The 14457-nt window shown below is 33.5% G+C and overlaps 1 protein-coding gene and 1 long non-coding RNA gene across 3 annotated transcripts in view; one reads left to right on the plus strand and one right to left on the minus strand.

Annotated features, from left to right (window-relative positions):
- Positions 1-14457, minus strand: part of LOC145296043 (phosphatidylserine synthase 1-like) — a 357209-nt gene that overhangs the window by 102823 nt on the left and 239929 nt on the right. For both annotated transcript variants that reach the window (XM_080142088.1, XM_080142087.1), the window contains exons 7-8: positions 10338-10397; positions 5087-5168 (exon numbers count right to left, since the gene is read on the minus strand). In XM_080142088.1, coding sequence (XP_079998214.1) covers positions 5087-5168; positions 10338-10397 — 142 coding nt within the window. The remainder of the gene's footprint in view (positions 1-5086; positions 5169-10337; positions 10398-14457) is intronic.
- LOC145296045 (uncharacterized) overlaps positions 1-14457 on the plus strand; it is a 193277-nt gene that overhangs the window by 61624 nt on the left and 117196 nt on the right. The window lies entirely within an intron of this gene.

Here is a 14457-nt window from a genome sequence, read left to right on the forward strand (position 1 = left end):
TGGTGAGGGAATCAAAAGTTAGTATATATGTGTTGGTATCGATTTTCTCACTGTTTTTTTTTTATTTGGACTCTACGAACATCTAACACATTCTGTTTCTGTTAGTTTGTCTTGATTTCCTCCAAGGGACAAAGTGCAAGTTCGTGGCTTTTCACAACTCCTTTGCAGGTATTTAGGGTTGGATGTCTGTAGCATTTGACTTTGATGTTTTCAAATAATTTTAGTTTCAATATTTCTTTAGTTTGTTCTTCGTTATGGGTTTCTATTAGTAGGCTGGCGTTAAATTGTTTTTTAATAGACTTTGGTTTTAAAGTTTTAAGATTTCTTTCAATTTTAAAAGGTGATAGTTTGCTCAAAGGAGTTTCCTCTATTGATTCTATTACTACGAATGTTGAGTTCCTTGGTTTTATCGTCTCTTTCTCAGAGCTACTGATGTCAGAGACATCAGAGTGGGTTCTCTTTGGGTGGTTGGGTGGTTTTTGGGAGGAATAAGCCATATATTTTGTTTTCTTTTTTCGTCATCTTTGTTCCCCACCCACCTCGGAGTCCTATTTGGGAAGAGCCTGGGGGGGAAACCCATTCGCCCAGCCTCCACAGGGATACAATGATGATATAACCGACTTTGGTGGTATCATAATGATTATCTGTTCTCTCTTGATATTGCTATGGGATCTGTAGCAATCCTGAGGGGTTTACAGCCTCGTCATCGATATTCACACCTAATCGATTGACCCTCAGCCACCGCTTTCCATCATATATTAGGGAGTAGGGTTATTTGTGGGAGAGGGGGGGATGTGTTATGTTAGTAGTTAGTTTTTGGAATGGGCAATATATGGTGGGGCTTGGCGTGACTGGCCGAATCGGGCCTCTCCGACCGCCCGTCTAGTCGAAGTAAGGGCCAAAGTAATGTGTTGCAATCCCTAAACTTCTATATATCCTGGTCTAGGTTCGCTCAATCACCAGGATCACATCCTAAGACATTACGGGTAGCAACCCACGGCTAACTGGTTGCCCCATTGAAGGATTTTTACCCTCTGCAGGGGGGCAGTCGGTTGTTCATGCCCTACCGACAGGGCAAAAAAAAAAAAAAAAAAAAAAAAAAAAAATTAATTTAATAGAATATATTTGTTTTCTTTTTCTTTTGTTGTTTCTTTTCCTTTTTAAAATCTGGTTCTATTTAACCCATAGTTGGGACCCTAACAGGTACTATCACTCTGGGAGCAATGGCAATTAAGAGGTGGCTCCACACTCCCCAAAGCCCGTAAGCCGGACCTCACCATCGGATGTAGTTTAAGGTCATATCCAGGAGCGGGAGTAAGGTAGGAAAAAATAAAATAAAAAGGGGAGGGAGAAAGGCTGTTGTTTTTGTTTTTGCAGAACATAATTAAGTTTTACAAAAAAGATCAGAAAACAAAAAAATGTCAGTGTAGGTGCATTTCGTCTCAGGAAGCCACAGAGCAGCCTGATCTGGTAGCACCAGCTTTTGACTTACATATTATTAAAAAAAATACGGTGTTAAAACTATAATGGAGCACGTGTTTTCTGATTTCTTTTAGGGTTTGAACTCAGAATTAAAAAATGCAGTTTGTTTCGTTAGGAGCAAAACCCTTTTATAGAACATTAAACCATTTGAGCAAAGAGAGAATAGGGTGGTTAGACGACATACATATTTCTTTATTTCAGGTGACTAATTGGTTTTTAAGTTAATGTACATTTAATATGGGAAGAATTGAAGGGATCGTTAGAGGAATCTTATGAGACTGTCGTAAATCCCAATGCATGTATAGTCAAGTTAGCTATTGTAAGCAAGGGTAGAACAGAGGGAATACAGAGATAATATGACTGGAAGAGGGTGCATATAGTCGAATAGATGTGGGTAATGAAATAGTTAGCAAACAAATACTGAGATTATTTTATAGAGCGCTACAGATATCGATATGTTAGCAATGTAGCTAATGCAGTAGTGAAGATTAACAGATCTCATAAATTCCTGCTGCTCACAATCATAACGTTTCACTCCATCTCCTGATCCATTGTCTGGCAGTGTCCGAAGTATCTCTCAGGTCCACATCGGAGCATGCTTTGCTTAAAGGAACAGTCTGTCGCAGGGACACCAAGCATCCTGTACATAGCCCCATTTGTACAGGTTGTTCTGTGTTTTGGCAACCTTTGGGCATAGTTGAGTATTACCCACTCTTTCCAGAGAAGTTCAGAGCTTGTTGAGAAGTCTTCTTTCAATGCCGGTAGAGCCTTGTTGTTGTTGTCTTTGACCGATTCATTTCACCAGCATAGGCAGAAGGATACTGGTGTTGTTTGTCTGAGGCCTGTCACAGTGGCAAAGCTCTTGCAGTAATCAGTGCAGCACCACTTGATGTCCAAATAGGGGATGACAATTGTCATTGCTATGCTTGTCACACTGCCTTTGCTATTGGATCTGCGATGGAGCAATTCCAGGCATCCTGTTGGCAGGTTGGTCAATTTCAGATTGCTGGTAATCGGCCTTGTTAAGCTTGCAGCAGGAGTAGAATGAGCCGATAGCGCTAAAACTGACAGACATAGCATCTGTGCGTCAGAGTTGTTAGCCAGTGTCATGAGCAGAGTATTACGCAGTGATAGCCTCTTGTGGAGAATAAGTTGGGTATGGGGTGTTTTCTAAGACTTTACCTCCTCAGGTAATGTTGAGCTTCCTTTTGGCTAGGTAGTTCTTAAAATGGAATGAACACACCTTAGTTTTACCTGCGATTGGGTTAAGATGCAATATTGCCTGCCTAATCCAGGTCGATAAGAACACACTTTCAACTTGCATGGCAGCAAGACTCACCATGCCTTGATTAATGGATTCCATTAATAATGTAACTGAGCAAGATGGGGGTAAGAACACGACCTTGGTGGACACCAATACGTACACGGAAGAATTCTGTTTTCCTTCCTTGAGTAACAGGTATTAAGCAGATTAAACAGCTTGAGTGGAAATCCATCATGGTTCATTTATCTCCCAGAGACTCTTATAACAGAATCGAATACATATAAAATACTCAACAGTCAACTGCTGATAGAACCAGCACTGTTCCAAAATCTAAGTAAACAAGATCTAATCAGTGCAGACTGACCCCACTAGAAGCCGGATTGGTTTTGTTTACTTTAAATGTCTCTTTGTGTTTGAACCCCCCCCCCCAGGTAGAAGAATGATTGAAAAGATTTTTGATGTATCATCAATCAGATTTATTCTAGTCATTCTAGTTATTACCAACAGCCTGAGCTGTTGGTAATCTGGGTTCCCACACTCGCAAAGGTTTTTGGTAATATCGAATAAAGAAATGGTTTGGGGTGAAATCTATTCTTTGAAACGAGGTCATTTTTTTATGAAGTTCTGTTTGAGTGGCATGTCTTCTTATTTACATCACAGATATATAAATATATTTTAGATGAGTTTTATTTTGCAAAATATTGCAGTATCGTGAGTCTGTGAATACAAGAAATTGGGGTGGAGGTGCAAGAAACACTTTATTGCCCTTGCTTGCCTCATAAAAACTATACAGACTTTTCACCTTTCCCACAATTATTTAAAAAATTTTCCTTATTTTGTCCTTTTGTTATATAGCGCCAGGACCCCTAGGTTGGGAACGGTCGTTGTTAGTAAGTTCCCCGCTGCAACAAAACCAAGTAGCCGTCTTTTATTGACCGTCTTTATTGTTTAGTTTTCTGGTTGTTATGGTAACGGCTAAGACGGCAGAGTTATTTCCCCCTTGACTGTGCATTTTTCTCTCTCGGCTTTCTTCAGCTGTCATCCGCTTGTCAAAATAACAATTCCGACTGAAAGAAATTTAACATGCACAAAAATAAAAACATGCACAAAAATAAAAAAAGCCAGCGTGTCTTACGTCTTGATTTGGTATGCTGAGTTACGTCTGATCTTTATCAGACGTAACTCAGCATACCAAATCAAGACGTAAGACACGCTGGCTTTTTATATAAAAATATATTTTGTTTTGAAAATTATTTTTTCTCGTTCTTGTACATCGAGATTTTTAATAGTTCAAAATTTAACAGTGGGGCTTACTGTCGTTTCAGTGATGGAGAGGGGGGGGGTGAAACGTTATGCTCTCGACAACGCACGTCTCCTATCGGCGTCTCTCTCTTCCCTACCTCATCTCCTTCTGTTTCTACTCTCTTCTCCTCTCTCTCTTCTCCCTCTTCTCTTCTGCAGGAATCCCAAATCACCTCTTATATTAGCATGTGTTTTTCGCTTGTTTTTTTTTTCCACTCCACGCTACCTGTCGATCACACTGCTATCGATAAGGGAGCACGCGTCTGCTGGTCACGTTTTGACAATCTTTCGCCGCCTCTTTACCTAGAGACATCGTGACCGATTTCTCTTCAGCTGACCGAATATTGACTTTATTTATACACGTGAATCCATTTCTCATGCTCTTCATATACATTCCAAATTTACAAGGAATGTCACGTTTCCTTGTTTTGTAAACAAAAAAAAATCGTCGTCCGATTTCTGTTTACGACGTAATTATTTTTTCGTTTCGACTGGTGGACAATCGATTATTCGATGCCTATCTTTCCAATCTTTTATTATCTTTTTTTAAAGAAGTTTTTCTTTTCAGTTATGTATCAGATGGTTCCAGCCATCCATTACATAACACTTTAGTCCCCACATTCCATGGGCGATCTTTCTGATAAAGGAGGAAGAATTGCTGATTTCGGTATAACTATATAACAATCATCGTTTGTTAGTTTTTGATCTTGAAATTTGTTTTTGTTTTTTTAAAGCTCTTTACATCAAGTGGCTTCATGACTTTTCTTGGGTGATATCCATTAAAAAAAAAAAAAAAGTGGAGAGGTGTTCTATGTTACTAAATGACTAAAAACTACATTTTTTGCCTTCTTTCCAATGTTGTCTAATTATAATTTTTATAAGATTATATTTATATAGAAATATTTTCAAGAATGAAATTTTGATTAAAGGGTATGAACATTTTTTAAATTAATTTTGTCTAATAAAAATAATTTTTAACTTTTTAAGATTCATATAAATATGTTTACTTATTAGATGAGTAAAAGTGAAACTATTTACCTGCCATATCATGACCAAAATACCAACTGCCAGCACCCTCATGTAGGAGGAGTTGGGATCAAGCCACCTCACATGGGTCCAACTACAAAGAGAAAATTAAAACGATTTGTGCAATCAATACACATTGTCATGAGGAGAAAAAAAAAAACAAGAAAGGTATACAAGAAACATTTTAATCTATATAATTATAAAACTCAGATCAGCTTGCTTGGCCATTTAAACTGTCCATCCAGTTTGTGACTTCCAGTTTTAAAAATATTGTCTGCTTACATATTTCATGGCTACCCTCTTAAGTCCGATATTAAAAGCCACTGCTGTTGTCCAAAGCATATACAAGGTCAACAATATTTTTTGTTTTAACTTATTTTAATGTATTAATTTTAATGAGTTAAAAAAAAAAATAAATGACAAATATAAATATATACATTTATAACCATATAGCTCTTTTAGTAACGCTCCTGTGGATTCTGACGATTTATTTTTTTTCAGGCCTTACTTAAAAAATATTTTCTTTTCAAGGAGATGGGGAGGTAGAAACTTGGTTTTAGTAGTGTTTTTAATAAGGCCTCCTTAATTTTAATTAAGGCTTGCAGTAGTGCTTTGGAGGTTTCCTGAGTTTTATTTTTTCACTCATCAATTAAAAAAAAATGTTGCCTCAAAACAATAAAGGACAATACAATCTCAAAATCACTTTATTTTGAACATTTTTTATTTTACCCTTTAAGGGTCAATGGGTAGACTAGTAGTAAGTACCTAATACTGTACAGCTCATTGGACCATAATCGATAGAAACAATAAATATGTTAAAATAATTTTAAAGATGTTCCTAATATCAGTCTCAACAACATTTTGAAATATATTTGAAGTTGGTAAAAAAATGTGTGATGAATTAGAGCGTGCAGAAAAATTACCAAAGGCAATTGGTTGAACAAGATTATGTGTAAGTGAAGAAAAGCATCTTGAAATCATCGGCACAGGATGAGAGAAAGAGAAAAACAGGTGGCAATGAAAAGACAGTTCTAATGGCCACATAAAATGAGAATGGACTGTGTAAAATTCTAAGAATTTATGATGTAACCAATCCAGCCAAAGATGATGATTTACATAATTTAATAAATTAAAAAATAATAAATAAATATTAAAATAATAATCAACATTGTTCATAAATTTATCCAAAATTCATGTGTTACGGTAAACCACATAAAATCTATTAAGACCAGAGTGATCTTCCTTTGAACAGACTCCATTTGTAACAATGTTTGTTTCACTTTGAAAAAGAATCAATTACAGGTTATCTAGCAAAATCAGCTTGGTCGATACACATGAAAAAATTTAAATACACATGAAAAAATTGAAATAGCTTAAAATATTTCAATATTGGTGCCTATAGAAAGAGCTTGATTACCTAAGAAAGAATCTTTTTAAATTTTTTAAATCCAATTAAAATTAAGGAAGTTATGACTATTTTTGTGCCTCACACGTTTGGATATTTTCCCCTCTTTAAGACCGTATGCGTTTTGTCACATTTTTTACACTACTTTTTCAGTAAAAATACTATATCTTTGTTTAAAACAGAAGATTAAGCAATGAAGTGTATTTTTGTGCTATAAATTAGAATATGCTACTTAAAATCTCCAAAAATTAATGGTTTCCAAATAATCCGCAGTAAATGCACATAAATATGCTGCAATTCCTTAAAAATGCCATGTATTCATTAAAAGAAAAGAAGTTAAAGAACTCAAAGCTGAATTGTAATGCATTATATGTACAAATAACTGAAATTGAAATCTAGGACTGTTTAAAAATAAATATATTGCAATATTTCTTTGGTATTATTGTAGATTAATACCTCTGTTACCCCTCCATCTGACCACCTCTCCAAAACATGAGATTTCACCTTTGTGTGAATACACTAAAAAGCTTTTATGAAAGATGAACAAGTATTATTTTAGAATTTAACGTAAAATGATTCCCCATTTTGAGCCAATCTAGCGTTTTAGGGCAGTTAACCATTTTTTTTTTCTATCGGAGATAAATCCTGTGTGCCTTTTTTTTTTTTTTTTCTAATGATGATTATGTGTGGTTTTAAGAGGGGTTTTGTGCAATTATGAGAGGGTGGGGAGGTGACCATTCTGACTTTGGGTTAATGATAGAGCTAAGGAAAATTAATTGTGAACACCCTGAAGACTTGATAGAAACAAAACAAAAACAATTTTAGAATTTAGAGTGGGGGTTAGTTTCACATAAATTTAATGTAAAATAATTCACCATTTCAAGACAATTCTAGTATTTTAGGACAGTTGACTAATTTATTTTTTTATGGGTGATAAATGGTGCACTTTTCTTTAAGGAAGGATTTTTTTTTTTCTTTAGACACTTATATGTAGCTTACCAAGGAACTTTGTTTGGTGAGGACCTTGCCACTTAGACTTAGCGTTATTGTTAGGGCTAAAGAAGGTTTCAAAAGGAGGAGGCTTGCCACTTGTACCTAGGGTAGGATTAAGGGATTTTTTAAAAAAATTTTTAAGAAAGCGTTTGACCCCGATATTTACGGTTAGTGGGTCATAATTATTGACTTTTGAAAATGTTATGCCTTAGATTTTGGACATCAGATTACTTTTAAATATGAAATTTATTTTTATTTATTTGTCGTAATTCTTAAGGGGTGTGAAACTTAACAAGAATTACGACAAATCGACAAAAATAAATTTCATTTAAAACATTTGATAAATTTGGTTTTTATTTTCAATTACATTTCTTGTCCGAGTGACACATTATTTCGTTAAACTTTCCAGTTTAAGACGTTTTCTTTTTTCTTATTTCTCTACCTGGACTTCGGGCCAAGATCAGTGTAGTATTCTGATGCTATACTTCACCTTTTCTGTCCTCTGTCAGTGAAAGAAATCCTTCATGACTGAGACAATTTTTATGTTTGTTTTTATCCAGATTGACCCTTTTTGGAAGCTGGATTTTCCTCACATCAACTGACCTTGTGTCTAACTGTCCTCGTAGGGAGGCAAGTAAATAGGAATTTAACTAGAAACTGAGCACATCCTACAAATATTTAAATACCGATTTTGTATTTTATATATATATATATATATATATATATATATATAATTGGGTAGATTAGTGTCATTCGATTATAACCCACTGAAAAAAATTGTAAAAAACAATGAAAAAAATATACTGGGAGTGTGTGTGGGGTGGCGTGGGTGGTACTGGTCGTACACGTGAATCAAAAAAAAAAAAATCATATTTCACATTTTCGTTTTTTAAAAAAACAAAACAAAACAAAACACTGTTTAATTCACTGTTAAAAACTAATGTAATGGATAAAAGTACATATTTGTTTTTCAACTATATTTTAAAAATTTAACCAAAATTAATGCCGAATTGCTTTAAAATTATATATTCTGGTAACTGAACAGCTCTAGTTAAAGCTAATTATGTTCTGATAATATGAGCTCCAACTAAATATATAAGAACATTTTTGTTATTTTCATATTTTTATTTTTTTAAATTTTTAATTTGTTCTGGAATAAAAAGCAAAACAAAAAAAAGTTTGTTTACAGTAAAGTAATTAATATCAGCGATAGTAGCTGCTGCTGCTTCTACAGATCGTTTTTAGATATTTTTTAAAAATAGAACGATTTTTTCCAGGTATCATGATTTTAAATTGCTCGGTACCACAAGATAAAGCTGGTTACATTTTTATTTTTAATGGTAGTAAAAAAATTGATTTATTTAACAGTGGGTGTCCGAAGAAATTATTTTTTCAAAATTTTCCAAACTCGTCATGTTGAATTTTTTTTTAACACAACAAAAAAATGAGCTGTCAAAAGAATTTCAGACAACCGAATCTATTAAAAGTGATATCTCTTCTAGTTAATTTCCAAATTTCATGACAAAATTCTTAAGAGAATCACGGTATAAGGGGTCATTACAAAATCTTACCAAAAACGCTGTTTTATGATGTTAACATTTTTAGCAATTTATTTGCTTAAAACTCTTAAAATATATAATGTACATTATTATTTAGTAATTTATTTGAAAGTATATTCATTTTCGAACAAAATGGTATATTGAGGACATAAGGTGCTTTGATTTTTAAAATAGAACGATTTTAGCAGAATCCCCTTGAAATCCGTAATTATCCAAAGCGTTTTATCATCCATGTGTATTGCTAATTTAAAGAAATCTTCCTCTTTGTCCTGGCTTTTTCATCATACTTCCAGCAACTACAAAAAGATGTAGCAAAAAAGTAATAACCATGTACAAAGATATTTTCTCCTCACCAACTTATATGAAAGAACTTTAAAACTGCTATTTGAAGATCGCATGTTTTTTTCAAAACATCCATCTCTTTACAGTATGTATTACATTTCAGAAATTAAATATTCTTTTTCTTCTGCATTCTTGTTAATTTAATCTCACATTTCATTTATTTCTAAAATTATATACATAATTCAGTAAAATAAAGGAAACTAAGAGAGGAATTTGGAATGAACCATGAAAAAGATTATCCAACAAGAGATGAAGTTTGTACATAATGGCAAACCATGAATCACCTAAAAGTAGTTTTCCCCCAAATCAAAATTTTATGGAACCCAATTTATTTTGGTAGCTCAATTAGTAGTCACTAAATTAAAACCATTCAGATTTATTAGAATATTTGCCATCTTCTGTGCTACCGGATCAGAAGCCAAACTCCATTTTTTTTTAAAACTAAAAATGCTTAAAACAAGTAAAAAATCCTTACAAATCTAATTTCATCTCGTGGTAGGTCAAAATTAATCATAATGGAAGCAATAATTATGAGGTCAACCCAACCTAAACTGTAAATAAAATAATACCTCTAGAAAAAAATGCAAAAATGAGATAGAAGTACAACTTTGTTAATATAAGATTCATTTCAACAGCTAACACATTGAATCTTCTTAATATGATTCATTGAACATTAAAAATTAAGCTTGAAAATAAAACAAAAATAAAAACAGACTAAAACAATTTGATAATAGGACAAATAAATAAATTGCTCGTTTTTCTATTAAATGAGGCTATTTCTATATGCATAGAGATATGTAATAGCAAATTTGAAATATAGCAACATTGTAAAAAAAAAAAAAAATAAAAAAATAAAAAACATAATTAAATGCCAAACAGAAATGTGAATTATTTTTTTTCATAATGAAATAAATTCATCATTTATTTGTTGTGTGAACGGAAGCCTAAAACTCAACCATCTTACCTGGATGGTGTAAACTGCAAAACTGCTCTCCTGATTTTACCAGTTGTAGAATGGATATCTCTGGGAAAGAAAAAAAAAAGTTTTAGATGCTTAGTTGAGATATTCATATAACACTACAGAGGACAATCTATTTAAGAATACTGTCTGTCCACATTGCATGATTGCTACATCTTAAGACTATTGAAGACCATAAATGTATCAAAAATTAGAAGTAATTTCACAAAAATATTTCATAATAAATTTGAGAAGAGATATTCTCATTTACAGATTTAATATAGTTCTGCTGCTTTTTTTTATTTTCACAATGCTTCAATCGCTATATTCTCAAGCCTTCTTTAGGCATCTTTTATCATTGTTGGCAGAGTCAGCACTTAATTTCCACTTAAGTTTTTGCATGGCAGGGAATAGGGTCATTATGACTTCTGCTATTTTTATTACCAGTTTTATGACCATTCATTATTTTCTTGAAAAAAAGTTGAAAATGTTGTAAAAATTAAAACAATAACAAAAAACATTTCTGTGTAGGTGAGTTTATACTTTGAGAGCATGTGTATGCCCATCTCCAAAACCACGTTAAGAAATTCTAAAATGGACATGTAATAGATGGGTGGGATAGCACTCATAATTATTATCCTAAAAATGTAAACACTTTATTGCAGTTTTAAGTCACCATTTACGAGGGGTGTGCAATAAGTAATGCCCCTGACCCACTTCCCATAGCAGTAGAGCAACAAAACTTGGCACAGTTATTAGTCTTTCTCTACATAGGAACCACCCAGAGTTATGCATTTCTCCCATCGTTTGATGCAGCTCAGGAGACCGCTTTTTTAGAACATCCCAGGTTGGTCTTCCAACCACGACGTGACTTCAGAAACGCTTTCCTTCCAAAAACAACTTCATGGCTGGGAAGTGAAAGTCAGAGGGTGCAGGGTCAGGAGAGTAGGGAGGATGGGGAAGGATTTCATAACCACACGCCCGTGCTTCTGATCTGGCGACATGCGAGTTGTGGACCGGAGCATCGTCCTGCAGGAGGAGGGTATCTTTGCTGATCTTGCCCCGCCTCTTGATTTTGATAGCTTCTCTAAATTTCCTCAAAAGTGAAACATAATAGGCTCCTGTAATTGTGGTACCCTTTGCCAGGAAATCTGTCATCACTACTCCGTCCTGGTCCCGGAAGAACTTGTCGGCGGAGGGCTGCACCCTTGCCTTCTTTGGAGGGTGAGTCCAAGTGTTTCCACTGCATTGACTAGTCTTTGGTCTTTGGATCATAGTGATGGACCCAAGTTTCATCCTGTGTAATCAGTCTTTTGAAAAACTTTGACTCATCTTCTTGGCACATCTCCAAATTCATCCTCGAGCACTCAACGTGTTCTCGCTTCTGGAATGGTGTGAGCAACCTGGGAATCCATCTGGCAGACACCTTATGCATATGCAAATGGTCATGAATGATAATTTCCAAAGATCCTGTAATAATCTTGACATCTTGGGCTATTTGGCGAATAGTAATGCGCTGATCTTCCAAAATGGCAGCCTTAACTTGACAGACAGATGCCTCATCAATGGCAGAAGGGGGCGACCAGGTCTAGGAGCTGTTTCCACAGACTTCCGGCCATGTTTGAATTCACGATGCCAGCATTTTACAAGGTCATATGATGGGGCATTATTACCATAAGTTTCTTTCATTTCATCAAAAGTCTCCTGTAGTGTGCGTCCTTTCAAATACAAAAACCGTATCACTGCTCGACATTCAACAGGCTCTATTTCACACCTGACTCAGTTCAAACACCTGTAAAACAGAAACCACAATTAGTTGAAACCTGTAATTTGCCACATAACCCGTAGAGATATAGATCATTGCACATGCAAAATTTCAGCTAGATCAGACAACTGGAAGTGGGTCAGGGGCATTACTTATTGCACGCCCCTCATATTTCGTTTTTTACAAAAATCATTTCATTTAAATAAAGTTAGTAAATAAATTCTTTGGATAAAATGTGAAATAATTATCAAATTCTTTGTCACGAAAGATAATACATACATTATGAAGTAAGCAAGAGGATAGTTAAAAAAAACCCCCACAAAACTAGAACCCACTTATTACAATGTGACTAAGATTAGTAGTCACTCGATAGGACCCAAGTAAACCATATTTCCAAGCCAAAAACAGACCACAAAGGTTCTTGAAAATATTCAACTTATAAATTTATTTTACTAAGATATATTTATTTTATATTTTAATGTTCGTCTACATTTTTTAAAACATTTTCTTGCAATATATTTTATACACTTAAGCGTACATTTTACAGTAATCTTTATGGAGAAAGTTGGTGGGTCACATAAGTAGGGTTTATATAAAAAGTGGAACTGGAGATGAAACAATATTTTTTAAATAATTACACAACACTTGTAAAACATGTCATTTCCTGTGAAACTAATGTGAATTTATTCAAAATTGAGAAAAATTGAATGTTATGCAGCATCAGATCTCTCCAACTTTGTCTTGCTTAGCTTCTCTTTCCACACAAATTACTGCACATATGAGGAAAAAATAGTTTGTGACATACCGTAGTTTCTTTTGAATAATTAGAAAAAAATTCTGGTGAAATTATTCAAAATTGAAGCAATAAAAATATTTTCTGTCAAAATTGAGAAAAACTGAATGCCATGCAGCATAACATCTTGCCAAATTTATTTGGCCGAACTCTTTTTCCACATGAATTCCAGCAGGTACGAGGAAAAAAGGCATCACAGCGTAACATGCTGATAGAATAATTTCCTATTAAATAAAATATTTTTTATAAATCTCCAACATCTGATTTATTTATTTTTATAAAACTAAAGATTAAGTCTTGTGTATATATACACACACAAAAAAATCCAAAACTATTTCATCTTATTTCGTTTCTTTTTGAGTTCTGCTTTTTACATAAACTCTAGTCATGCGGCCTGCCGATGCTCTTGGTAAAAATGACCTATTTTACCTTTAAGTGTTTAAATATGCATTTGATCAAACATTAAAAGAAATTATTAATTCAAGTTCTATCTTGTTTGGATTTTGCTTGCCTAAATCATTATTTATGAACGGATATCTATATTTATTATCTGGAAATATTAACAAAATTTGTTATTTATTTATTCCACTTATGTTTTTTCATTTTGTTTAGTCATAATTTTTTCATAAGTATCTACATTTATTATTTACTAACTCAAATATTGTAGAAACTTATTGTATTGAATTAAAAATCATGTTGTTTATTTAATTGATTCTAAAACCTCATTGTCATTTCTTGCTTTGTTTTTGTATTTATTGTATTCCTCTGTCACTTATGTAGATAGATGAAGTGTGAATAGTCATAAAAATTATGATTTTAAACAGTAGTAGTTTTACTTTAAATTTAAATTTAATAAAATAGGGAAAATATTGATGACATGCAAAACAAAAGAAGATAGATGCTGAATGCCAAATGTTTAAAGATACTTGAATGTTAGACTATACAATTGCCACTTATGAAGTTTTGAAGTGTATCGCTGAAAAAGATGAAATCATTTACAGATGATAATTTTTAAAGAATGTTTAGTGGCAATCTTGGATATTGCTTGTCCAGAAAAAAAGTCTTTATTCAAAACAAAGGATAATCATGCAGCACTATTGAAAAAATGTCAGCAGATGTTACAAATCAAATAATGAATACCTACAGTGAATTGCAATAGTTTTCCATTGCAATCGATGAGAGCACATATTCAAGTTACACAGTACAACTTGCTACTTGCTGTCTTTATATGAAGAATGACTATGAAAATATTTTTGAATAGTTTATTCAGTTAATTCCCATAAAGAGAACTGTGACCAGAGTAGATATTTTTGAAGTTTTCTTACAAATGATTGCAAAACTTTAATTTGATTTCTTGTAGACCATTGGAATCACTACTGATGGTGTTCTAGCAATGATAGGGAAAAAAGGGTTTTGTTACACTACTACAGGAACAAAAGCCCTAGAATTCCTCAAAAATTTGTAAAAATTTATTGTATTATCAATCAAGAGATATTGTGCCCCAAGTCCTTGAAGTTTAAAATGTTATGAATGTTGTGAAAACTGTGAATCTGATTTTATTCTGAGGA

Source organism: Euprymna scolopes, chromosome 16, assembly GCF_053919585.1.
Source record: "Euprymna scolopes isolate OS-2025 chromosome 16, ASM5391958v1, whole genome shotgun sequence".
Lineage (NCBI taxonomy): Eukaryota > Metazoa > Mollusca > Cephalopoda > Sepiida > Sepiolidae > Euprymna > Euprymna scolopes.